The sequence below is a fragment of the Ursus arctos genome, unplaced genomic scaffold (genome assembly GCF_023065955.2).
Source record: "Ursus arctos isolate Adak ecotype North America unplaced genomic scaffold, UrsArc2.0 scaffold_7, whole genome shotgun sequence".
NCBI classification, from domain to species: domain Eukaryota; kingdom Metazoa; phylum Chordata; class Mammalia; order Carnivora; family Ursidae; genus Ursus; species Ursus arctos.
In genome coordinates this window covers 66775159-66800380 of record NW_026623089.1, presented here as the reverse complement: position 1 = coordinate 66800380, position 25222 = coordinate 66775159, and the positions used below count along the sequence as shown (strand labels likewise).

At 40.7% G+C, this 25222-nt stretch overlaps 1 protein-coding gene across 15 annotated transcripts in view; it reads left to right on the top strand.

The window, feature by feature from the left end:
- The window catches only part of TTC13 (tetratricopeptide repeat domain 13), a 79021-nt gene that overhangs the window by 14293 nt on the left and 39506 nt on the right, over window positions 1-25222 (top strand). For 4 of the 15 annotated variants that reach the window (XM_057308362.1, XM_057308361.1, XM_057308363.1 and 1 more), the window contains exons 2-8: window positions 2715-2809; window positions 6558-6633; window positions 9792-9862; window positions 19464-19529; window positions 21233-21325; window positions 24003-24119; window positions 25097-25207. In XM_057308362.1, coding sequence (XP_057164345.1) covers window positions 2715-2809; window positions 6558-6633; window positions 9792-9862; window positions 19464-19529; window positions 21233-21325; window positions 24003-24119; window positions 25097-25207 — 629 coding nt within the window. Of the gene's footprint in view, window positions 1-978; window positions 1110-2714; window positions 2810-3827; window positions 3917-6557; window positions 6634-9791; window positions 9863-19463; window positions 19530-21232; window positions 21326-24002; window positions 24120-25096; window positions 25208-25222 lie in introns of those variants that run through there. The other 11 variants (XM_057308365.1, XM_057308366.1, XM_057308367.1 and 8 more) reach the window with 5 other exon arrangements.

Below are 25222 nucleotides of genomic sequence, written 5' to 3'. Positions count from 1 at the left end.
TTTTTACCTACTGGGAGGGAAATGAATGGAAGGTGCAGCATATATGAAAGGTCTTTTCACTGTTTACACCCTTTGCCTCAGCAATTATATTTGTTAGAATTCAATTTAATTGCCAAGTTGGGCGAATTTGCAAAAAGATGGGTCAAGCATACTTATGAAAACCTTTATATTAAGGGGGAAAGGACATCCTAATTACCCAAAGATAGGGGTATGGGTAAGTTTCATGCAAGGGAACGCTGTGCAGCCACTTAAAATTATACAGATGGATATTTATTGAAACTGAAATGAATTCCATGAAGTAGAGGGATTGTTAGAATAACGCCACGTATGTGCAATGCTCACCACAGCACTTAGCATATGTTCTCAGATGTTAGCTTTAAGAAGAAATAGGTTATAAATTAGTGCATATCCAGCTAGCTACCCACAACCACTACTGGTTCTTGACTCTTCAGACTAAAGCCTTTCTCGTGGGTCCAGGACTTTCCCCAGTCTGAACACTTACTTTCCAAGCTCTTATTTTTTATTTTCTAACACCAGCTCCCACCAGCCAGTGCGGTCTGCTTGCTGCCCCTTCGCATTTTCTTGCCTTTGTACTTGTGTATGCACTACTCATCCCACCTGCAATACCCATGCCCTTTCTGTACCCCAGTCCAAACCGACCCATCCTCTTAAACCCTGCTTGAGCCTTGTGAAATTTAACCCTTCCAACTTCACTAATTGCTCACCATTCAGGGCTGCTTTGGTATATCAGGTCTGGTCTCTGGTTGTTAAGACAGACACAAATGAGAATTTATCTCAATCAGTTTACACAGTCCCTTGAACATAATTTGATGTTCTTTAATGACTGCTGAATTATATCATATCTTTAAAAATAATTATTATTGAGGGGTGCCTGCCTGGCTCAGTTGGGAGAGCATGTGACTTTCAGTCTCAGGGTCATGAGTTCAAGCCCCACGTTGGGCATGGAGCCTACTGACATAAATAAAAGTAAAAATAATTATTGAGACAGAATTCACATAACCTAAAATTATCTGTTTTCCAGTGAACAGTGGCATTGAGTACAGTCACAGTGTCGTACAACCACCCGGAAACATTTCCATCACTCCAAAGTAAGCCCCCTTACCCACTCAGCATTTTCTCCCTCTCCCTCCTTCGGCCCCCGATGTGCATTCTGTCTCTGTGGACTTACCTATTCTGGTTATTTGTATCAGTGGAATCATACAATAGGTGACCTTTTGTGTCTGGCTTCTTTCACTTTTGTTTTGGAGGTTCTTAGATTATTTGTATTTTTGGGTCCTTTTGTGTTGTAATATGTGTCAGTATTTTATTCTTTTTAAAAATTTATCTTTAATATTTGAATATTTCCAAATATAGGCAAGCATTTTAGATGTCGCTTAGAGTGAAGTCTCCCAATTTTGAAATTCTGTTAGTGAGCTAAAGTATAAATGTAGATTTATTATTACGGGCGTGAAGTGTTGTACTAATTCATGATGATTGTAGGACTTCCTTTTTTAAGGCTGAATAATATTCTACTGTATGTATATACCACAATTTGTCCATCATCTGTTGATGGACATTTGAGCTGTTTCCACTGTTTGGTTATTGTAGATAGTGCTTTTATGAAGATGCATATACACATCCTTGTTCGAGTCCCTGGTTTTAGTTCTTTGGGGTATATACCTGGGAATGGAATAGTGGGACCATATGGTAATTCTGTGTTCAACTTTTTGATGAGCCACTAAACCGATTTCCACAGCAGCCACACCTCTTTACATCCTCATCAGCAGTGCACAAAGGGCTCTAATTTCTCTACATCCTTGCCAACACTTGTGATTTCCCATTTTTGAAATAAATATAACCATCCTTGTGGGCATGAGGTGGTACCTCATTATGCTTTGATTTGCAGTCTCTAATTAACAATGATGTAGAGCATATTTTCATGTACTCAGTGGCCGTTTGTGGATCTTCTTTGGAGAATTGCCTATTCCAGTCCTTTGCCCATCTTAAAAAATTTTTACTTATTCATTTGAGAGAGAGAGGACAAACAAGGGGAGAGGCGGGGAGGGTCAGAGGGAGAAGCAGACTCCCCGCTGAGCAGGGAACCCGATGCGGGGCTCGATCCCAGGACCTAGAGATCATGACCTGAGCCAAAGGCAGACGCTTAACCAACTGCGCCACCTAGGCGTTCCTCCTTCCCCCATTTTTTAACTGGGTTGTCTTTTTCTTGTTGAAATCAAGAGATATTTATATATTCTGGATACTAGACCCTTAGTACACACCTTTTTTTTTTTTAAGATTTTATTTTTAAGTAATCTCTATACGCAATGTGGTGCTTGAACCTGTGTTCAAGAGTCGCACGCTCCACCAACTGAGCCAGCCAGGCGCGCCTGTACTTATCTTTTAACATTAGATCTTCCTGTCTTGACTTTGGTCTCCCCTTTGTGATTTTTTTAAATCTCCGGTAAATGCTGCCAGGTAGGACATGTCTAACAAAGGGATCTGAACAACTACTGTATTAATGACTGGTTGTGAGGATATTTGGAAACCACAGAGTGTTACACAGCTCTCATGTGGAAGGTAGGATGCCCCTTTTAGTGTTTTTTGCTTTGTCCGTGGTTTGGTTTTGTAGATTCTTCACACTATAATTCATAGTTAGACACCAAAGAGCCATAAATATAAGGTGAGGAGAATAACCAGGAATGTTTGCTTTTCAGAGTCCTCCTTTTTGAACTTCCACGACTCAGACTGCGAACCCAAAGGACCACCACCCTGTGACTCATTGCTTTCCCTCAACACTGAAAAGATTCTGGTACGCATCTTCCATACATGCCGTCTGTTTTGTGACCTAGAGCACAATGGTACTGGTTTGAAAAGGCAGAGGTCACCTCTGTTTATCAACTAGGAGTTGGTTCCAGTTGGTTCTACCTGCATAAGGTAAAGATAGGTCATCTGGTATTCAGTCCCATTGAATTATTATGACTCATGAATTGGATGGTTGATCATGCTAGATCTCGGCCTTTTTACTTTAAAGTTCCAGTGTATAAAGGGGGGAGATCACAGCTGACCCTTATTTCTAGAAACTTCATGTATTTGAAGGTATAATATGATCTTATTTTTCCAGCCTTTGCCTGTGTGGGTATCTTTTATGTTTTTAATTATCAATACCAGTCAAGCTGCATAGGAGACCTCTCCACTCCAGGGAGGAGTACCTGGTGCTGTGTGACGTCTGTCTCTGCCTGTCCATGTTAGCACATGTGCTCCTTCAGCCTTGCTGCCTCGAGGTGGAAGGCTCTGCTTTTTGCTCACACTTAATTCTCTTAAGCTGAGTGGTTCTTTCAGTGCCCAAGATTAACATATTTTTTCTCCAGGCCTTTTCCTTTAACATCCATGTAGATATTGCTTGCTTCTTTCATTTAAAATTTCCCTTTAGGATAGTCTTTCTTTCTCCAGGCGAAGCTTTGCCTTTGCATGTAAGAACTACTGAAAATAGGTAGAAATTGCAAGCTAGAGAATGATCAACAAATTTTACCTAACTCGCTGCCTAGTGATCAGCTTGATATATGGAAAAACTTGAATTAGACTGGTCTCAAGCCAGAGTGGGCTATCTTGTAAGGTAGTGAGTTCTGGCCATCACTAAAAATGTTTAAGTAGGAATTGGGTAATCCCCACCTTGGCTAGGCGATTAGATTCTTAGAATTGTTAGGGACCTATCTTCTTACTGACAAGAATTCAAATATTTACTACGTGTTGCATTTCTGGTTTAAGACGGCGCTAGCTAGTAACCTATGGGAGAAAGCTCATCAATCTTGGCCTTTCATTTTCCGTAGGTTGAAAATATGGGAATCGGACTATTCATTTCTTCATTAATTCTCCAGATATTTATTTTACACCTATTATGTGCCAGGCGTTGTGCTAAGTAAGTACTGGGAATACCACAGTGAGCCAGCTAGCCCCAGTCCCTACGCTCGTGACTCCTAGTCACTAACCTGATAATTATACAAATAAATGTAGAAGTATAGCCAAAGGTCAACATAATCTCCCTTAAATTAGAGGGGATCGGGTAGGACAGCTTTCAGGAATTGAAACATAAGCAGGGACCTGACGGGTGGGTTGGAGTTAGTCTGCCAGCAAAGTGGGGCTGTGTATGTAAGCTTCCTTGGTCAGAGCTTCTCGCCACTGTCCACAGAGGATATCGATAGATGCGGTATTAGAAGTGGGAGAGATTCTTTCTGATCAAGAAATCAATTTGTCCGTGCTATACTCTCCTGCCCACTTCTGTCAGGTTTTATTTCTAATAAAATAAGAACACTTCGCTCAGATATGCTCTTCACTATACTCCTGATGTTGTTTGGTAACTGATTTCTTTTTATGGGACTTCATTTTTGGTCTCTTCCCGTATCTTTCTGCACAAAGGCTTGGCAAATGGGAGACTCTCATTGAATACTGGATTTTTTAAGCACTGAAAGCATTATTCATAGACTCCTCTTCTTGGCTGTAAGCAATTTATTAAGCAGAAAAATCTTTGCATCTGTGTGCTTATCCGTGACAGTCTGACAAAGAGGAAAGTCTCGTGCCTGGACACACCCAGGTGTATGTACTGTGATGTCTTCACATGTCCTTAAATCTGCCGCTTATTAAAGCTGTCTCTCGAGGATCCCGCTCCAAGGCTTCCCATAGCCGCTTCCAGCTATGGAGCAGAATGAGAAGGAGCCGAAAGAGGATAGAGTTTCTTTCTGTCATCAGGGTTTTACGGGAAGAAATCGAGTGTTAAACATTCCCGTGGTAGTGGGATTTTCAGATGTTTCATTTTGTCTGGAGTCCTGAATGGAATGAGCATTGATCCCGACAGGGGATGCCCTTCTGGCCCATAGCTTCTAACTTGTGTTCTAACCCCAGAGGTAGCTTGTTCGTGACCTGTTTTATTTATTTTTTTTAATTTAAATTCAATTAGTTAACATATAGCATATTATTAGTTTCAGAGGTAGATGTCAGTGATTCATCAGTTGCATGTAACACCCAGTGCTCTTTACATCATGTGACCTCCTTAATGTCCATCTCCGTTACCCCATCCCCCCACCTCCCCTCCAGCAACCCTCGGTTTGTTGAGTCTCTTATGGTTTGCCTCCCTCTCTGATTTTGTCTTGACCTGTTTTATAAGCATCCTAAATACCATGCTATATCTAAACATCAGTCTAGATTTTGAGAGTACAGGGAGTATAAGTGGAAGTGCCTTGTTACTATTATTTGAGTCAGTGAAGCCCAAGGCGCCACAGTTCATTACTGCTCATGAACACCAATCATTAGCTGAATAGCACATATACTAGTTGGAAGAGCATCTCATGTAAAATTATTTGGCTAATACAGGCCTGTAGGCATCTGTACTATGCATTTTTAAAAAAGAGGAACTCAGTTAATTGGGGTATCACTGGGTTCTAATCCTGTGGTTTGCCAAAAGCCACAAATCTTTAGTCTCTCTCTTAGTTTTTTGCTGTATCTTGTGTGTGTGCAAGTTTTACTCATGTCTTAGGTGAATCTAGTATGAAGTAATCACTTTAACGTGTACCCTGTAACTAAGGGTATCACAAGTTAGCATCAACAGTTGAATCTTCTGGCGAAGTGACAGCTGTAGTATCAGACATGATTTGTCTCCAAAACACTATAGAGCCGTCATTACCCACAGTAGACCAGTACTGCCTATAAAATCACTCCAATTACTAAGCTAACTTACTTATTTCATTTTCCCCTGGTTCGCACTCTTGTTTTAGCTTTCCTGCCAAATGTGCATGTCTGTATAATTTCTTCGTAGGCAGATCTACTGCCTTAAGTAGGAGGGAGATGTTCATCATCTGCTGTGCTTTTTTCACTAGAATGTCGTGTTTCTTGGTCAGATTTTGTTGGTCCTTTGGTGGCATCATCTCTGTACAACTTGTAGGTCTTATTTTAAAAATATTTTTAGTTAAAAAACAACGTCCTGTCATCCAGCCTCATTGGAGGACTGTTGGCTAGAATGTGATCTTTGCAACCTGAACAAGGTCATTGAATAGTTTCTGAAAACATGGAGGGAGCATGAAGCAGCCAGCAGGATGGATCCCTATGGAAGTGAAAAGAAACTTGTTCTTAGAAACAGAACCCCTGGGGCACCTGGGTGGCTCAGTCGGTTAAGCTCTGGACTCTGGGTTTTGGCTCAGGTCAGGATCTCAGAGTCATGGGATTGAGCCCCGCACTGGGCTCTGCGCTCAGCTCGGAGTCTGCTTAAGATTCTTTCCCTCCCCCACCCCCTCTGCTGCACTTCCCCCAGCTCGTGCGCTCGCTCTCTCTCTCTCTCAAATAAATCAATCAAAAAAAGAAAGAAACAGAACCACTAATGATAGGGGAGGAGACAAATCAGTTATACACAAGCTATGTGTATGAAGTGCACAATTGGTGTTTATTAAAGTGAAGCTTTTCTTGCTTCCATATAAATTAAATGGAGCTTTAATTTTTTAAATTGCAGGTCTTCATTGTAAGCTTTATCTTCATTTGCCATAAGCTAAGTCATATGTTTGTTTCTGTTTCAGAGCCAGGCCAAGTCTATTGCAGAACAAAAGAGATTCCCGTTTGCTACGGATAATGACAGCACAAATGAAGAGCTAGGTGAGATCTGAATCTGGGAGAGGGGGTATTCCTGGGGCATTTGCCTAGAATTTATGATCTTGGGTAGGGCATTCAACCTTTGTGTGGGTCCGTGTGTTCTATGTCAATATAATACGAAATGGAGAAAATACAAGGTCTGCAGGGAATGATTGGTAAGGACCTCGGTGTTTCTCTGGAAATTAACAATTATGGTACCGAGTCCTTAGGAGCACTTATCATTCATTGAAAGGTAACTTGTGAAAGCAGAGGAGACTCCCACCTACCGTAATCTGCTGTGTAATAGAATAGCTAGGTTTAAGTCAGTTTTACCGTGAGTCCCGTCAGTTATTGTTGGGTCTAAGAAGGTGGGTGTAGAAAGTTTGAGTTCATTCAGATCTGCAGAAGGGTCCTGCAGTTTGGCTTGTTGGGGGCCTGTTTTCAAATAGGCTGGTTCCGCTAGGGTCTGATAGGCTCATTGTCAAGTCAGCTTGCTGTTGAAGGAGTGGAAACAAAATTGAATACAGGACTGAACGGGGCAGCTGGACAGACTTCACAGAAGCATGTGCTCCTGCCTGGTGCCTGGTGGCCTAAAGTGCCTTCGGAAATGCTTTCCTAATTTACACAGAACTATTGTATCATTTCTGTAGCTGTGTGCATTGTACCTTAAGACAGAGCACCTTGGGACGCCTGGCTGGCTTAGTCGGTAGATCTCACGACTCCTTATCTTGGGGTCGTGAGTTCAAGCTCCACATTGGGCCTAGAGCTTACTTAAATAAAATACTGAGTACTTCTTATATTGGCTCCTTTGCTCTGTTAGTGCAAATAAGAGTTGACTATTTTGAAAGTATTAATCACTTTTTGGTGATATTCTTTGAGTAGGTTTTGAGAATTACCTGTTAAGAAATCAGATTTGGTCTTTTCTGGGGTCCTTGGGTTCTGATCAGCCCCATATTCATTTATTAAGTCATGAATTAAGGGCCTAGGCTGTGCCAGGCCTGTTCTATGCTCTAAGACTAATCCTACTAGACCTCTATGCCCTGAGCTGGCTTAGGATCTGTCATATTACAGTATTTTTTCTTTGGAAGAGCAGCTTCTGTCGACACATGTGTTGCTGGGAGATGTGGAATTGCTGAGCAGTAATGATTTCTGTGAGAATTCCAGTGTTTTCTTTATGTCTTTGGACTGCCATAACAAAATTTAGATCTTAATAGTTATTTATAGTTTTGCAAGATTTGGATTTTTTTTTTAATGGATAGTTTTGGGTTTTTTCTCAAAAAAGTGTTTACTTCTGGATAGAAAGATTTGAGAGCTGCATTTGATTTTATGTAGTGAAGTTCAGCAGCCTAGTCATGGAGAACAATTTAAACATGATCCTAAGTACAATCATATTTATCTCTTAAAAACTGTATCCATTTTTACAGGTCACTTATTCATTTGTTCATTCCACAGATATTTACTGGTTGTGGGGAGAGACATAGGAAATTCTAAAACTTTAGATCTGAAAGAAATGTTAGAAGATGTTCTACAGGCTTGTTAGGCAAGACCCGGAGAGTAGGGAGAAATGGCTGAGGTCCCCATGATCACCCTGCTGGTGGCTGGCAGAGCCAAGCCCAGATCTTGGCTTTCTGATATATCGCCATCTTCCTGCTTTCAGAGAAGGACAAGTTTACATTTCCATCCCTGTTCATGTAATCATCCAGAAATTCAAACCATTTTTGCAGTCCAGCCCAATACACAGCAGTTTTGGTACAGCCTTGATTTCAGGGGAGTGTGTTAGGGTGGGTCTCAGAGCAGGCAGCCTGGATCCTTTGTCTCACCGTACACTGTCTTTGGACAGTTTGTTCAACTACACTATGCTTCATCTCCTTTTCTTTGAACGGGGATAATAACTGTACCTGCCTCATCGTGATCGAGGAGTAAATGAGTTACTACATGGAAATGTCCAGAGTGCCATGCACATAGCCGTCACTGTTGTTCTTACTGCTAATACTCCTGGCCTCTCCCCAAAGGTGTCTCTGCTTATCTTGTTAGCTGATGCATCTGAATGTATCCATTCTTATTCTTCCACTTATGAGTTTGACCTTAATTTATCTTTTCAAAGAAATTACGACAAACCAGCCCTCTTTATTTTGACGAATGCCCCCAAAGCTCTTGTCTTATTATGACACTCAATGCTTTTGAAGTTTACTTTTCTCAGGTTAGTTATGGGGACACTCTAAGTCTCTTTCTACATTGAATGTTTTTACTACTTTTAACTCTCAGGAATTTCAGCTCTTCACGCCAGTAAAACTTTTAGTGGTCTGTCTCCTTGAACACCTCTAGGATTGGAGCATTGTGATAAAGCTTTTTTGCAAAGAAATATGATCAGAATAGTATTGTGTTGAGTGAGGAATACAGTTTTTTCAGGGATATTTGGGGATTTAGGGCAAACTTTATAGATGAAATGTAATCTAGACTATCAATAATTTATTGCATTCTGGACCGGTGAAAAAATTTAGTCCAAGTATTGCCTTGTATTAAGAGGTTGTCATGGCTCTAATTTCAAAATACCAATTACTGACACAATTTGATCAGAAACTACGTGTTTATCTTTAGTGTATATTTTGAGTAGCGTTTTGACTGTATTTTGAACAGAAGAGGTAGGAAAAAGACTACTGTTGCGTTGCAGTCGTGTGAATTAAGCATTCTATTAATATATATTAATTGGAGCCTGTGCTTTTGTTCTTACTCAGTAACTGGCAGTAAGTTCAGCACCCCCCAGGGATTGAGATTTTTGAGGCTATTTGGGTATTTCTCATAACTTTCACAGTAAAATCACGTTGCCATGTTATGTGGGCTTTATTCAGGCTCATTACTAGCTCTTCTGATGTATTGACAGGAGACATCATAAAGGTTATTCATATCTGAAAGTGAGTGATGGGCCTAGAAAAAGATAATTACTTCTTATAGGCAATGTTTTATGGATGGCTTTAATAATTTAAATCTTGAGAGCGCTGGAAGGCTGATACCAGGTGCCGAATGGTGGAAGAATTCAAGTACATCTTATTAACTTGCAGGTTTTCTTTAACTGCTTCTGGTCCCCAGAGCTGCAAGTTAGGACTCAGCCAAGAATTTAGTTACTGATTCCACTCAGAGATCCTTCATTCTTTCCTTTAATATTTTTGTATTTTGTTTCATAGCTATTGCCTATGTGTTGATTGGCAGTGGACTCTATGATGAAGCGATAAGACATTTTTCAACAATGCTTCAGGTAATTTTTCTCCGTAATTACGAAATTTCAAGTTAGTCATGACAGAAATCTGGACTTATGTGTAGCTAAGGCACTGCAAGAATGCGTTGCTTTTAGGATCACATAAGAGTGAAGGAAATCAGTCCCAACTGAGCACTTTCTTGGAGTAGGCCTTGAAACAGTGCTCTCGTTTAATCTTTGCAGTATTAACTTTGTTTTAAGTGAGGAAAATGAGATCAAAAGAGGTCAAACAGTTGCTCACAGTCTCCCCACCATTACCTGGAAGACGTGGGACTCAAATGCAGTTTAAAAGAAAAAAAAAACTAGCTTTAGTTCACTTTCCTCTCTACCATGCTATCTCCCAGAAGATGTGGATGCTGGAAATTCTTGGACGTCCATATGTTCACTTTCCATGCAGGAGCTGATCTGCATGGTTCCACTCGTGGATTTATTTCTCGCCACAAAGTGTAATTGTGGGACTCTTCAGTGGAAGTACTAAGCCTTTTCTGATTGATGGCCATATTAAAATCTGGCTAAGATAAAAGGCTTGAACAAACATCTAAGAGTTGCAAGGGAGACCCGTAATGCAGCCTTACATTGTTGGCCTTATATCCCTTATCTTTATTTAAGTGCTCTTGTGGTGCTGACCATTATTGATAGTTGTCGACGTGTCTGTGCAGTAGACTACAGTGAAGAAATGTGGTCTTTCGAGTTGAAGATGCCCATGTCTACTCCCCCTTGCTCCTGGCTAGCAAGTTATTTTATCTCCTGGCTCATGGACATAATAACCATAACCTCCAAAAATATTCTTGTTAGGTTTTTTTTTTTTAAAGACTTTATTTATTTATTTGGCAGAGAGAGAGGCAGCGAGGGAGGGAACACAAGCAGGGGGAATGGGAGAAGGAGAAGCAGGCCTCCCGCTGAGCAGGGAGCCCGATGCGGGGCTTGATTTCAGAACGCTGGGATCATGACCAGAGCTGAAGGCAGACGCTTAATGACTGAGCCACTCAGGCGCCCCTTCTTGTTACGTTTAAATGAAATATTCTATAAAGTCCTTAGTACCCATTGCCTGGCACATAATAAGTGATCAGTTAATTTTAGCTTCTCAAAGTACCATTCTAGCATATTCCTAGTTATAGAACAAACAGATAATTTATAATCCAGCAGGTAAACTTCGTTTGAAATATCAATTTTGAAATTCGTGTTCTACTTTTTTTTCTTCTTTAAACATAGAATTAATTATATTGACAATTCTGTCTTCATTCTCAAAAAAATCACAGATATTTTTAGTGATTACTTTGAAGTCCTCAGATCCACCCGGTTGTGTGTTTGAGTGCTCATATGGAATGACAGTCTTAAGTGGTGTTTAAAGTATGAAGGGTAGATTATCAGTAGTTTTACAAATCGCCTTTCTGGTAGACACTGCAGTATTTAAAAAGGTAAGCAAGCACTTCATACAGTGAACACTTGACCCTGGTTTGAACGGGAGGTTTTGGTACATTTATAGGAGAAATGTTGGTTAATCTGTGGTAACTAATAGCAGAAAACAGTGAGAGCTTGAAGATATTACCAGTGCATTCAACTTTCTGACAAATACTATTGTCGTAGTTGAGAGCAATATAAAAATGTTAAAGAACTCTAAATAATAAAAAATTTCCTAATTCTGCCACCCCACCATTATTGAAATTTTTTGCTTATAACCCTTTCAAAGTTTGCATTTGTGTTTTATAATCTGAATATGTCTACTATTTTGTATTACTTTTCCACTGAATTTTATACTGTGTTTTTCAGTATTTCTCTCTAATCTTATGCTTTTAATGGCTCTATACTATCCCTCGTGTTGTCCATTTATTGTTGTAAAACTCCTTTCTCTTGCAACTGCATTCAGAAAGTAGATCAAAATTTCTCCCTTTGTGCCAAGAAAAGGTGTTAATATTGAAGTCTGATAGAGCGTGCTCGTCAATCTGCAGTATAATGGGTTGCTTGCAAGTGGGACATTTTTCTTTGAGAATATGCGGTTTATAAGGTGGGACTCCTTTTCTGTGGATTCAGGATGTTGAGGGGGCAAGAACAGAGGATGGGGAGCAGTAGAAGTTCAAATACTTCTGGCCCACAGAAGACAGAGCTGGGTGACCATTTATAACATATTTTTATATAAGAACAAGAGCACCTTTGGCTTTCCTGCAGGTGCTTTTCTTGGTGATTTCTGTCTTCTTTCCCTTTATTTTGGTGCTTCCCAGCGTTTTCCACATCATGACACAGGTGGAAAACCCTGTTTGCGTGACCCACGGGAGTCAACAGAAGCAAATTTAGAGGCATCCGGTGGGGCTCGGTGAAAATTTGTCACATTTTCCTTGTGTTATGTAACTATGATAAATACAGGGATATAATGATTGATAAAAAAATGCTGGCATTCTTATTAAAAAAATTCTTTTCTAAAAATTATTTTTTAGATTTTTATTTATTTATTTATTTATTTGAGAGAGAGAAAAAGAGGAAGCACGAGTGGGGGGAGGACAGAGGGAGAGTGAGAAGCAGACTCCCTGCTGAGTAGGAGCCTGACGTGGGGCTCGATCCCAGGACCCTGGGATCACAACCCGAGCCAAAAGCAGACGCTTAACTGACGGAGCCACCCAGGTGCCCCTGTTCAAAAATTTTAATAAGAAGCTCAGTCCTGCTTTTCCAGATAAAACTTTTCCATGTTAGGTTTTATATTTGAAAGTGATGCACATGATTCCTATTTAAGAGCTTTTCGTTATTTTCTTCAAATTCTTGATAGCCAAACTCATCAAGAAACTGCACAAGTAGGGGGTAGCCAGTATCCAAAGAAGAGTTAGTGCTCTTTCCCCAGTTGACTAAAACTTCTTTTCATACCATGAATCAGAATTTGCAGAAGTCAGCCTCTTCAAATTGTATTTTAAAAACATGATCTTTCTTTAAATCTAACTGCTCTTCCTTTTCTTTTACTGGCGAATGTAGTGGCACTGTTTCTTGCGGTAATGACGTTGGTTTTTGTCCCAGCAATGTTTTTCCATGGCCAGGGTTCAGGAGGGTGGTTTGCTCACCCCTGCTGTGTGGCTGCCACCCTGCCGCCCTTCCCTCTCCACGCTGGGACCGCCCTTCCCTCTCCACGCTGGGACCGCGCAGAACCTGCCGCTGGGTGTGCACCTGTTCCTTGTAGGGCCCTCCACACCTGCAGAAACTCTGTATCTTTAAGCCAGCCAACGGTCTCTAGCAACTCTGCAGTGGCAGCTCCTGGCACACAAACTTTTCAGGGTTTTTGAATTCGTGAGCACTTGACAAAACTTTTCTTTTGGACAGCCCGGGACTTCCAGTATGCAGCAGCAGAGTGTGGAATCTGATTCCATTCCTAGGAAGCTGAAAACAAATGGCACCATGAGAGCTCGATTGTATTAGGGTCACCATTTTTATAACATCGTGTAATGTGACATTGGGATCTGCGCATGAGGACTGCTTACATTCCGAAATGACCTTTTGATGTAAAGCTTTGAAACCTTGCTTTTGTCTTAGCTGTACCACGAGGAGCAAACTTAGATGATATTTCCACGGTCTCTGTTGTTGTGAGCTGTGTGTTTGAGTAGTTATTTAACTACGGGATAGTTGGTACATCTATGAAGGAAAAAAGTGCTCCTCGGGGTTTCTAACTGAACACAGTTTCAAAGCTTAATGGAGCTGTCAGACTGCACTGAAAACTCTTGATTTAAAAGCTTGTGCATTCGTGTTGGCTGTACATCAGTGTCCTTCCTCCCGTGTCAGTGCATCGGTGACAGTGCTCTTGGAAAGTGGAACCATTCCCCAGCTGCCATGCTTCTTTGGTCCCCTTCCAAGGCTCAGAAACATGAGTATTGCAAAAATCGAATAAGATCTTTGTTATTAATTGTGTGACCTTGAGCTCATCTGATTCGGGTAGAACTGAATTCATAAAAATGTTTGTTTCTTATTTTACATTAGCAGACAAAGTGTGAAACATGACTCTGCATACCATTTGTAAACATCCTTCTCGTAATTAGGTACATGGGTCTGCCACTTGGGCAAAACGGAATCCTCATTACATTGCCGTGCGGTGACTTTTTTTGACTTAATTTGTCTTCAATCCAGTGACTTTTGAATTCTAATCAAAAAGCCAGCCTTGGTGGTGGAAAAATAAATATTTATAAAATTTAAAGTCACTATATAAATGGTATAATGAGGTTAGGAAATTAGGCCTTTTTGGATGTGAAAAGATCGATGTCTTGGGAATTGAGACATCTAAGTGTACATGACTCCAGTAAGGTAACTGTCTTATTATACCATGATTTTGCATTTGCATAAAGTAATATTGGAAGATTGAAATACTAGTTTTCCTTCAAATCGTTTAAAATTCTGAACACTTGATAAAATGTAAATATTATTAGACTTATATACTCAGAAATATTTTGAAAAATGAATATTCTGAGCCCAATTTGCTTTTAGAAATAGACATTGGCTTTTATTTGAAAATACAATTCATTATGACATTTCATAAATAGTCTTGACTTCTTGTTAACATCCAAAGCCAATGATAGAATAATAAAGCTATATCAATCAAGAAAAGTAATCAAATCCATCATTTACCTTTAGGAAATCTTAATGCTAGATTATAACTGAGATAACAACCACAATGATCCTTTACAGATACACCTATTTAGGTTTTCTGTGTTTAATTTATTCTTTCTTTTTAGAATTTTTTTCAACAGCATAGAAGGATATATCATTACTGTTGTTGTTAAATAATAGATTTATTTCTTTTCTTGATTCTGTCACTGGCAGAATGGAAAATCCCTGCTGTGGTCATGATGAGACCACGTGGGGGATCCAGAGGGAGGGCTGGGGAGGCCCTATAGGGCCACCATGGCGCTCTCTGCCAGCGGGGGCTGCACATAAAATCCTCAGAGCCAAAATAATGATTGCTGAATGCAGGAAGTTGTCAGTGTTCAGATATTTTAACTGTTGCAAACTTTTGAATGGCTGTTTGTTAAAAGTTTCACATTTTGTATTGCCGTAAACACGGTACAGCTGCCACAGCAGGCGACCCACCTGAAGCCACCCCTGCGGCACATCCGTCATACAGCTTTGCCTTCCCGACCACCGGATCTGGCTTTCTACCAATGACTACCCTAGTGTTTCCGCCCAGCTCGTCCGCTTGCTTCCCCTATGAGAAGAGGCCAGGCTGAGCTGGCTTTGATCTGATGTCTTTAATATGCACTGAGATATTCTTAGCTGCCTAGGACATGGCCAGGGTTTGTGGCTGGCTAATAACTGATATAGTAAGACTTATGTGTCAGGCACTGTGCTAGAAGCCACAGAGCCAAACATGACAAGACATTACCTCGATATTGTGTGCCCGTGGGTGACAAATGTGCAAATGCAAAATAATAAGAAGAGAATTACTTTAATGGAGTTATATCCATGAAGAGGTTTCAGCTCGACTGCAAGCTCTCCCCAGATCCCTCCACATACCCCAACACTGAGAAAGGATCCCGAGTTGTGTTCCAGTGTTGCCCAGATCAGTGTGGCACCCTCTCCACAGGGCTACATGAGTCCACTGCTCCTCACATCTGTGTGCTTCCTTCAGCACCAGCTCTAGCTGGATACCTCCCAAGTACCTCTGGCGTCCATCCACTTCTCCTGGCTCTGTTCACACTACAGCCAAGCCATGTTATCTGCCAGATTACTGGCATCCATGGTTTTCCTGGCTTCTCACTTCATACCCTCCACACGTATGTACGCCTTCCATACATGTGCACTTTAAACACACACATACTTTGCTGTTGCTTGTAGGTTAAAGATTAAAATCCTTACGAAGGTCCCTGCCTACCTCTCCAGCCTTATCTTGGAGCAGATGCTATGCTCCCTGCTTGCCTTGGGGCCTCCTCTGCCTGGACCAGCTGCTCTGAGATTCCCTCACTCCCTGACACAGTTCAGCTCAAGTACTTCTTCCTCAGGAAAGCCTTCCTAACCGTGTCTATCTTTATGCATTTTCCAAAAACACCGTTTACTACTACAGTGCTTACTGAAGATGTAACTTTACATTTACATTTGTGATTCTTTGGCTACGCTCCAAGAAGGCCAGAGTCTTGCCTTCTGTCTTGTTTTTGCTTACTGTAGTATTTCTAGCACATGGAACCGGACATAGCTAATAGCTGGCCCTAAGTAAATATTTGTTGACTGAGTGACTAATGTCCATACAACATGTAGTAGGAACTGAGGCTTATTTATTTTCCAGGGGAGTCTGGAAGGAGTCAGAGGAGAGATAGCGTTGGAGCTGAGGCAGTGGGTGGGCGTTCCGGGCAGGTGGGCTAGCATCTACAATGCCCTGAGCTTGGGAGAGCTTGTGTCTAGAGAACTATGAAGTAATGCTGATTTCTAGAGTATGAATTATGGTTGGAAGATGGAAGGCGATGAGACTCAACAGTAAGGCAGGAAAATGATCGGTATTTTCTACAAAAGCACTTAGATGTTACCTCATTGTTTTTCCAATAGTGGTTGCAACGTTTTAGTAGGGACTGAAATTGATTGGCAAGTGAAGACTAGCACTTTTTAAAAAGTGAAATACACTAGAATAGAAAATAGGTTGCATTATAAATAGTAAGACTAGGTTTGACTTAGTGCAACTTTTATTTCTGATGCGTGTATGTGTGTGTGTGCATGTTGTGTATGTATGTATGTGTGTACTGGGTTACAACGTAAACTGTGGGTTAGAGTAAAAATGTGTTTGAATGGGGGCTGTTGGAGGTGTTGCAGAGCCTAGGAATAACTTCAGCCAGGATGACATGATCATACTTCGTTGCTAGGTGACTCGTAGTGTGGGTCTGGAGACTAGATGGGAGGAACAGGAACATGGTTAAGTTGGTTGCAGTAGCGTAAGTGAGCGAGGGAGGCGTCCAACAGGGCAGTGCCTGGTGCACCGGGTTGGGGTTGGGGGGAAGCAGCAGGTGTATTCAGAGGTGAGACTGCTGGGATTTCCTGAGTAGGCATGTTGGCGGGGAGATGAGGATGACCCCCTGAGTGGCTGGCCCTGGCACAGGGTGTACAGAGATGCCACTTCGGTAGAAGAACTATTTATTTAAGTACACTTTTTTCGAACTTACCCCTTGGTCATCATAATTTTTTTTTTTTCACTCTTAGGAGGAAAGATTCTTAGGTAGTCTGTTTTGAGATGTTACAAATCTGAGAGTAGGTGTTCCTCTCAGTAGAGAATATCCTCACAGGGGAAGAGCCGTGTGGGCTCACTGCTCCTGCCCCATCCTGGACGAGGGGCTGTTCTTTGTGTTCTGTCTCCTGGCAGGCACAGTTGCTATGGAAACACATGAAGTCAGTCTTCGCTTTATTTCTTCATCGGATCGCTGTTTTTCCTGCTCCTCCTCTCCCTCTGTACCTGTATCCCTCTCCCTCCAAACTACTTGCTCCGCCTTTTTTTTTTTTCAAGCCAGGGAGGATATTTAAATGTTTAAAATCTTATCACTGCATGGCAGGATGATAGGGTGCCCTTTACTTTCTTTTTTGTGCTTTTCTTGATTTTCTAAATTTTCTGTAATTTGTAATATTCCAACTATTTATTTGATAAAATTTTTTATTTGTACTAAAAATTTCTCTTTTCTATAATGCATATTACCTAAAACATCTTTTTTTCTGATTACAAATGTATACACCTTTGTTTTAAGCCATGAAAAGGAATACAGCAGTGTAGTAAGTAGAATGGGAACACATCTAGCAATCCCACTCCCAACAGAAAATTACTGTTAGAATTTTGGAGCGTTTTTTTCTGTGTACATACTGACCCACACAATCATATGTATTTATAAAAGTAATAGCTGTTCCTCTGTGGTTCTGTTAACTTGTCCTTTTTTCCATTTAGTGAATAGCTTGGGGCCTTTCATGCCAGTCACGTGTAAGTTATAAATCACAATTCCAAACAGAACTCTGTGGAGCCAGGGAAGTGACTTCAGTGAGCAAAGTGCATTGTCGTGACCTCGAGGTGATGGGTGGGCTTCCAGTAAACTCATGAATACACGCCCCTCATCTAAAGAGGTGGCCAATACTTAGCTCTAGTTTGTTTTTTTCATACAAGAATGCAAAAATATGGGCTTATCTTTGGTTTTTTTTTTTTTTAAAGATTTTATTTATTTATTTATTTGACAGAGACAGAGACAGCCAGCGAGAGAGGGAACACAAGCAGGGGGAGTGGGAGAGGAAGAAGCAGGTTCACAGCGGAAGAGCCTGATGTGGGGCTCGATCCCATAACGCCGGGATCACGCCCTGAGCCGAAGGCAGACGCCTAACCGCTGTGCCACCCAGGCGCCCCAGGCTTATCTTTGTTGCACATTTTGATTTTTCAAGAGAAGTTAGAGATCTGTTATTGCTTACTTGAATTTTTCCAATTTTTATACACCATGAGCCAGTCTGCTGGCAGCCCAGCCAGCATTAGTTTGCCACTTGATACAGGTGTACTGTTTAGCCTTTTTTCCCAATATATGGCATCTTCTCCTTTAGTCCTTCTCATTCACTCGTCATTGAGGTTGATGTGTCTTTTTCTGCAATAGGGGCAGACTCCCTGTCTCAGATTTGAAACTGAACAGTAGATAAGTCTATAAAATGCCTCATCTGGTACTGTTCTCTTAGATTCTGCTTTTTGTTTTTTTAAGACTTTATTTATTTGGGGGGGGGGCAAGCAAGAGCAGGGGGAGGGGCGCAGGGGGAGTGGCACAGGGAGCCTGATGCGGGGACTCAATTCCAGGATCCTGGGATGATGACCGACTGAGCCACCCAGGCGCCCGTTTTGTTAGATTCTTTAGCAGTGTCAAGAGTTTCACCCCAGAACGTATAGCCAGAGGCCGTTTATTCTTCTTTCTTAATGTAGGGGAAGGCTTCAGAGAAGCGGTGGAAATTGCAGAGGCTAAATGTAGAAGAGAGGCGTTTCCCTCAGGAGGTGGGATGGTTCATACCACCTGTTTGGGGAGGTGGTGGCGGGGCAGTGGACCCCGTCCCTGGGCCTGAGGGTGGTTTCATCTAGTCCACCTGGGGCGGCTTGCAGAAAGGGTCTGGTTCCTATTCTGACACATAGTGTAAAGGACTGCATTAACCCCAACAGACTGTGGAGTTGACTCATTTCTTGTTGCTCGATGGGGCTGGCACCGAGAGGTTCTTCCCTTTTCAGATTACTTCATGAGTGGGAGGGGGACAAACGAGGAAGAGGCACTACCAAGTGCTTCACTCCTAACCATTTACTTCCCCAAGCCTCCGTTTCCCCTGTGAGACACGATCTCAGATGCTGCTGATCATAGGGTTGTTGGGAGGATTGCATTTTAAACGAGATGACCATGTGACAGAAACTAGCACAGGGCTCCCTAATGTTGGTTCTCTTTAGTATTTTTTAATGCAAATTCTCCTTAATGTGTCTCATACAAATGACCTTCAAGAACACAGGCTCTTCTGGTTGGGGACTGCGTGTATCCACATATGTGTGGTGGCAGCAAAAAGTAGAGCTTGTCACTTGGGGCATTAATATGCTTTAAGCAGAAACTGATTTTTTTGTTTTGTTTTGTTTATAGTTTTTGACGTGTTTCTGTTTTGGTCTGACTAGGAGGAGCCTGATCTGGTTAGTGCAATTTATGGCCGAGGGATAGCCTATGGAAAGAAGGGACTACATGTGAGTATGGAATAGCTCCGTTTGCCCTAGTGCCTACATGACCTGACCCGGACCAGGGCTCCGACAGAACCACTCCCTGTTCATTGAGCTCTGATGGACATGCGGTGGTGTCACACCGGTTCCCAGATGAGAAAATGGCAGGAGAGAATGTACTCAAGATCACATGGCTAGGAAGGGTAGGGTGGGACTGGGAATCTCTGGCCAGGGCTTCTGGAAGTCAGTCTCACCACACCTTCTACTCCAAGAGGACAGCCTTTGCCAGCCTAAACTTTATTTGGTGATGAGCTAGACATAGACCAAGGAAAGCATGAAACCTTGACTGAATTCCTAAGAAATATTCATTGGTAAAAGTGGAGTCTAGGTATCCACAGGGCAGTAAGACTTAGACTTTTAGTTTTTTTCACAACTTTTAAAGGTTGAATAAAATAACAAAAGGGGTTTTTTTTGTAAAATTTATTTTTATTTGTTATCGTATATTATACTTTCTCCAGATAAGTATATTGTTGTAGTCCCCTTATTTCTCTGGGGAATGTAGAGAGAAGGTTATAATAGATCTATTTTATTTTTTAAAATATTTTATTTATTTACTTGAGAGAGAGAGCACAAATGGGTGGAGGGGCAGAGGGAGAAGCAGACTCCCCATTGAGCAGGGAACCCGATGCTGGGCTTGATCCCGGGACCCTGGGTTCATGACTTGAGCTGAAGGCAGACACTCAACTGACTGAGCCACCCAGGTCCCCCAGTAAAATAAATATATTTTAACTCAATAAAGGCACCGTGGTATAAAAATGAAGATTTTCCTGAGATTATATAGTAAATAATGAAATAGCTTAAGATTCGGATTTCCATATTGTCAGTCTAGAACATTATACATGAACTTTTCTGTTGTCTTATTGTATATTAGAAATATTCAAATAAAATGATGATTGAGGGAGAAAAATCACTTTTGTGTCTTTGCCATTTTAAAAAATTGTACTATTCGGGTGCTGTCCTATTGGAGAAATTTTATATATTATTTGTATACTTCTAAGACAGAGGACTGAGAATGAGCTCAGATTTGGGGATGACAGAGGTGTTAGGAAGGAAACAGTGTTACGCGAGAGCATCAGTAAATGAAGTTGCCTTAGTAAAGTTCAGAGATAAGCTTCTTCCTAATTCTCATCTCTAATTTTATATCTCAACATGAAATTTGCTTATATCTTTAATGTGTTTTTAATGTAAAGTAACATGCTCATATTTTTAATATAAGAATAACCTGCAAATTTGAAAGAGAACTTACTTAGACTTGCTAAGGTGTAGGTGTGTGGGCGTAGGGGTTTCGACTAACACTGACTCGGCCCCTTGCTGTCCCCACATTGCCACTGGTCAGCATCATTCTGCATGCTGGTGTCCATCCACATCCTCATCCCTCGAAATTCATTGATTTAATATTTAAATAGGTTAAATTTAGAAAATGTCCTACCATGGAACTGGTCACATGTAGCCAGGTCTAATGGGCTGTTGATGGGCAGGTAGACTTGAGTGAGTTAAATAATTATAATATAACTTATTTAAACCAGAAGATCTTTTGTACAGACACGAAGTTCATATTTACTTCTCAATACATAGTTATATCATTACTAAATTATTAGTTTTTTCAGAAGAACTATTCAACCTGGTTTTGTGTAACAGTGTATCTTATACTGAGCTAATGCCTTTTCAAGGACATTAAGAATGCTGAGCTTGCTCTGTTCGAACTGAGCCGAGTAATTACCTTGGAACCAGATCGTCCAGAGGTATTTGAACAGCGAGCAGAAGTGAGTGTGGTTTTCTTTTTCCCTCTGTCATTATTGGACTGGTTGAATCTGAGATTTTTTTTCCCCTATTATCTTATTACTTGTAAATTTTAAAGCTCCCTGATACCTATTGCGTTTTCCTCTGTAGGTACCGAATGCCTTTAAACATGGTTGAAATTACTAGAAAACTATGGGCTGAGTGATACTCCCGATTTAACATTTAATAGTAATATTTAGTATAAAAATATGTGGTTATGACATGTACTACTGTCAGTGTTCATTGAAAAATATATCACATATCATGTTTATTATAAATATATATGACATACTTGAGCAAAACTCTATGACATGATCAAAATGAAATTTATAACCATTAGAAGTGTGCACATAGTGTGTGCGTGCGTGTGTGTGTGTGCGTGCGTGTGCGCATGTGCGTGTGTGTGTACGCTTATATGGAATTCTTGTGAGACGTACTTATCTACATAGAGACGTAGATCAGGTGAGGGTGACCGCAACCAGTTCTTGAAGGAACTTAGTACTTGAGGTGGAAACAGAGGTAACGTGGTGAAAATACCAGGTAGTACTTGTGACAGGAGACACTTGGAGGAGGTGCTTCTTTAGGCACAGAAAGGCGTGTCTGGGGGCTCTGGGGGAGGCTGGCAGGGGCAGGTGTGGGAGTGTCTGCGGAGGCCTCGCAGAACAGGTGCCGCTAGAGCCAGTCAGAGGCCGCGGCTTGGGGGACAAGGTGGAGAATGGTGTGCGGAGACGCATTACTTTTAATGTTTTTAAATGAAACATGTTCATTTTACCGTTTGTGTAATATAATAGTAAACTACCCAGATTTCATTTTACTGTTCATTCAACTGTATTAAATGCTTTCGAATTTGTTAATATAGTCAATCTGGAGAAAACTTAACTTTTAATCATCTGACATAATGGGATTTCATAGTTCAACTATAGGTAGATGACTTTTTCCCCCCTTTTTGGGGGAAGAAAACTTAGAAGTAAAGAAAACATTAAATGTGTTAGTAATTTAAAAACTGGGTGTGTCGTGTTTGTATTCTCAAAATGATAGTCTCTATAGTTCATCTTCTTAAAGTGAATTTTATATTTTATTGGGAATTTGGGTTTCTGAATAAAAATCTTTCTCAATTAATAATATAATTCATTATCGCTTGTCTATTTTGGATTACAACCATAAGGGTTAAGTGATTGTTACTGCACGAGAACCTTGTTGGTGTTTATGGTGAACATTTGGTGGCCAGTTTGGTGATATCTGCTCAGGCGAGGGGGTGCTGATGCTTTTTCCCTCCATTACTCTGATGTTATGTTAAAATGTTATGTTAAAGCAAAAACTTAAGTGTACATAGAAAGAAGACTTATTTAGCAGCTTTAGAAGATTTGTGTATCTAGTAAAAAGCTAATTGTGTACCCAAAAATGATATCGGTAATCCAAAAAGTAATTTTCAATGATCTTAAATATATATAGTAATATTCCCCTTTTCTGGCATTATTGGGCAGTAATATCAATACAAAGTGATTTTTCCAGCTTATTATGGCATATCATTTATATATGTTAGAAATTATTTAATGAGATATTTTTCTCTTTCATACTTGCTGAAATAGTCTATATTTAATGAACATAATTTAACCTTTTTTAGTTACTCAGGTCATTATTATGCATGTTGATTATTGTGCTGGGGTATGATAATTCAATTATGTACCTAGGGGTTAATAAACCAGGTAGGGATGTTCTTCCTTCCAAAATATAACCCCAGACCGCTACGCTTTTTGAATTCTCAAGTATATATTCCTTAATTCATTTCTTTCCTTTTCCTGAACCGTCATTCTTGCCACTGGTGATGTGCCCACCCGAATCCTCTCTCTTTTGCTGTTGTTAAGTTCCTGCAGAGTAGGAAACCACATAGTAGGACCTAATGGAAATGACCTATGTCATGAGAACAAAATTAACCCTAATTTCAGGACATTGGCTCAGGGTGAAATGCTTGAGCTTGATTGCATGCGTACTGATACCCATTTTGGATTTTCTTATGTCTTTTTGGTGTACTTTTGCATTCTGAACTCTCTTCTGTGTTGTTATTGTCACCTGCATAAGCTCATTGCTGGATCACGAGGGCTTCCCAGACAAGCTTGCAGGCATATGTTCTTCTGCTCTGTAGATTGCGACCGATGAGCTGAGAGTTAACGCGAAGGGGCTCATGAGACACCTGGAATCTTAGACATTGTCAGCCAGCACTTACTACCACAGAGGACATAGCTAAAGGCCATGGAGGACTCTAATCTGTGTCCAACAATTTCTCTGTTTTTAATGGTTCAAAGTTATCTTTCAGATTAACTTTGAAATGCTAAATTTTGTTTTGAAAGAGGTTGAGGGAAAAAATGGTCCCATTTCAAGAAAAGCAACATCTGTCGTACCCCAGAATGTGAAACCGTGACAAAGCGATTGATGTGCTTATAGTGCATCAGCCTCCCCCTTGGCTAGACAAAGACCCACGGTGCCTCAGCCTGTTGACTTTGAACCTTGCTATGTAGTATGTGGGGTCAGGGATCCTGTCCGCTAAGAAAGCAATCTTGTGAATGGAGTGTGGTGAAGTGGAATTGAAAAGTCAAAAACGTTGGCAGTTTTGGGGTTGATCACTGGAAGATTTCTCCCTTAATCACATTTTTGGGTTTATAGATTCTGTCCCCTCTGGGACGAATTAATGAAGCAGTGAATGATCTCACCAAAGCTATCCAGCTTCAGCCCTCAGCACGGCTGTACAGACACCGGGGGACCCTGTACTTCATATCGGAGGTGAGTTGGTTTTGCCTGGACACATTCCCGTTTGTGATGATAAAGAGTTCACTTTTCCGTTTACTTCGGAAAGTCACTATTTGACAGATTTGGGTTTGGGGCTGTATGATATTGTGTTTGTGATACAAGACAGTTAAAAAAGCACTTTCTTTAGCTGAAATTGAACCCGGTAGAAAAATGTTAAGTATCAAGAGCACATTTTCTTGCTTGAGCTGTCAGCAGTAACGCGTTCTAGACTCAGGGGACAAACAGAAAGAGAGGGAGAGAAGAGGAATTTGGTTCATTGACTATACTTCAGCTTTTTCTGCAAATGTCAGCATAGGGAAACGGATGTGTGTGTTATCGGCGTGATTATTAAACTGAAAGGCACAGTTTGAATTTCCTTGGGTATCACACTCAAGAGCCATAACCAGAACCAGCGTGGCTTCCCAGACTGTAGCTTCTCTATGTAAGTGACCCAGATCTGGCAAGGTTGTCTTTTATCATCGTAATGATATTTATGGTTGCCACAGTTATTTTTGTGGGTTTACATAATTTTAGTAACAATTTTCTGTTGCCAAAGAAAATAGGTTTGAAACAATCTCAGCATAACACATTTTAAGGTTGACCTATGGCATAATTATTTTACAGGTATTCAGTGTAATAAGACGCTAGTACCAGAAAATAATTTGTAAAATTTCTCTAACAGATTATAACCTTAATACTATTTTTTACAAGTAATCTTTCTGTGGTCGAGACAGTCTATTTAAATTAAACCTTTGGGGGTTTTCCCCATCAATTTCCTAAGCAAATCAACTATTTCAACAAACAGGATGAGAATTCAGCTGATATTTATGAATATGAAATGTTCCTTTTAAAGCCAAAAAAGGCATGGAATGAATTGGGTTTTTTTTTTTATCTCTACCAGTCAGAAGTAAGAAATGTCCGAATGTCTAATGAATACTACTTTATTTTCCCCCCCGCTCTCCTTTTTGTAGGACTATGCAACAGCCCACGAAGACTTTCAGCAGTCCTTAGAACTGAACAAAAACCAGCCTATAGCTATGCTATACAAAGGTCTAACTTTCTTTCACAGAGGACTTTTGAAGGTGAAAGTGTTGTGT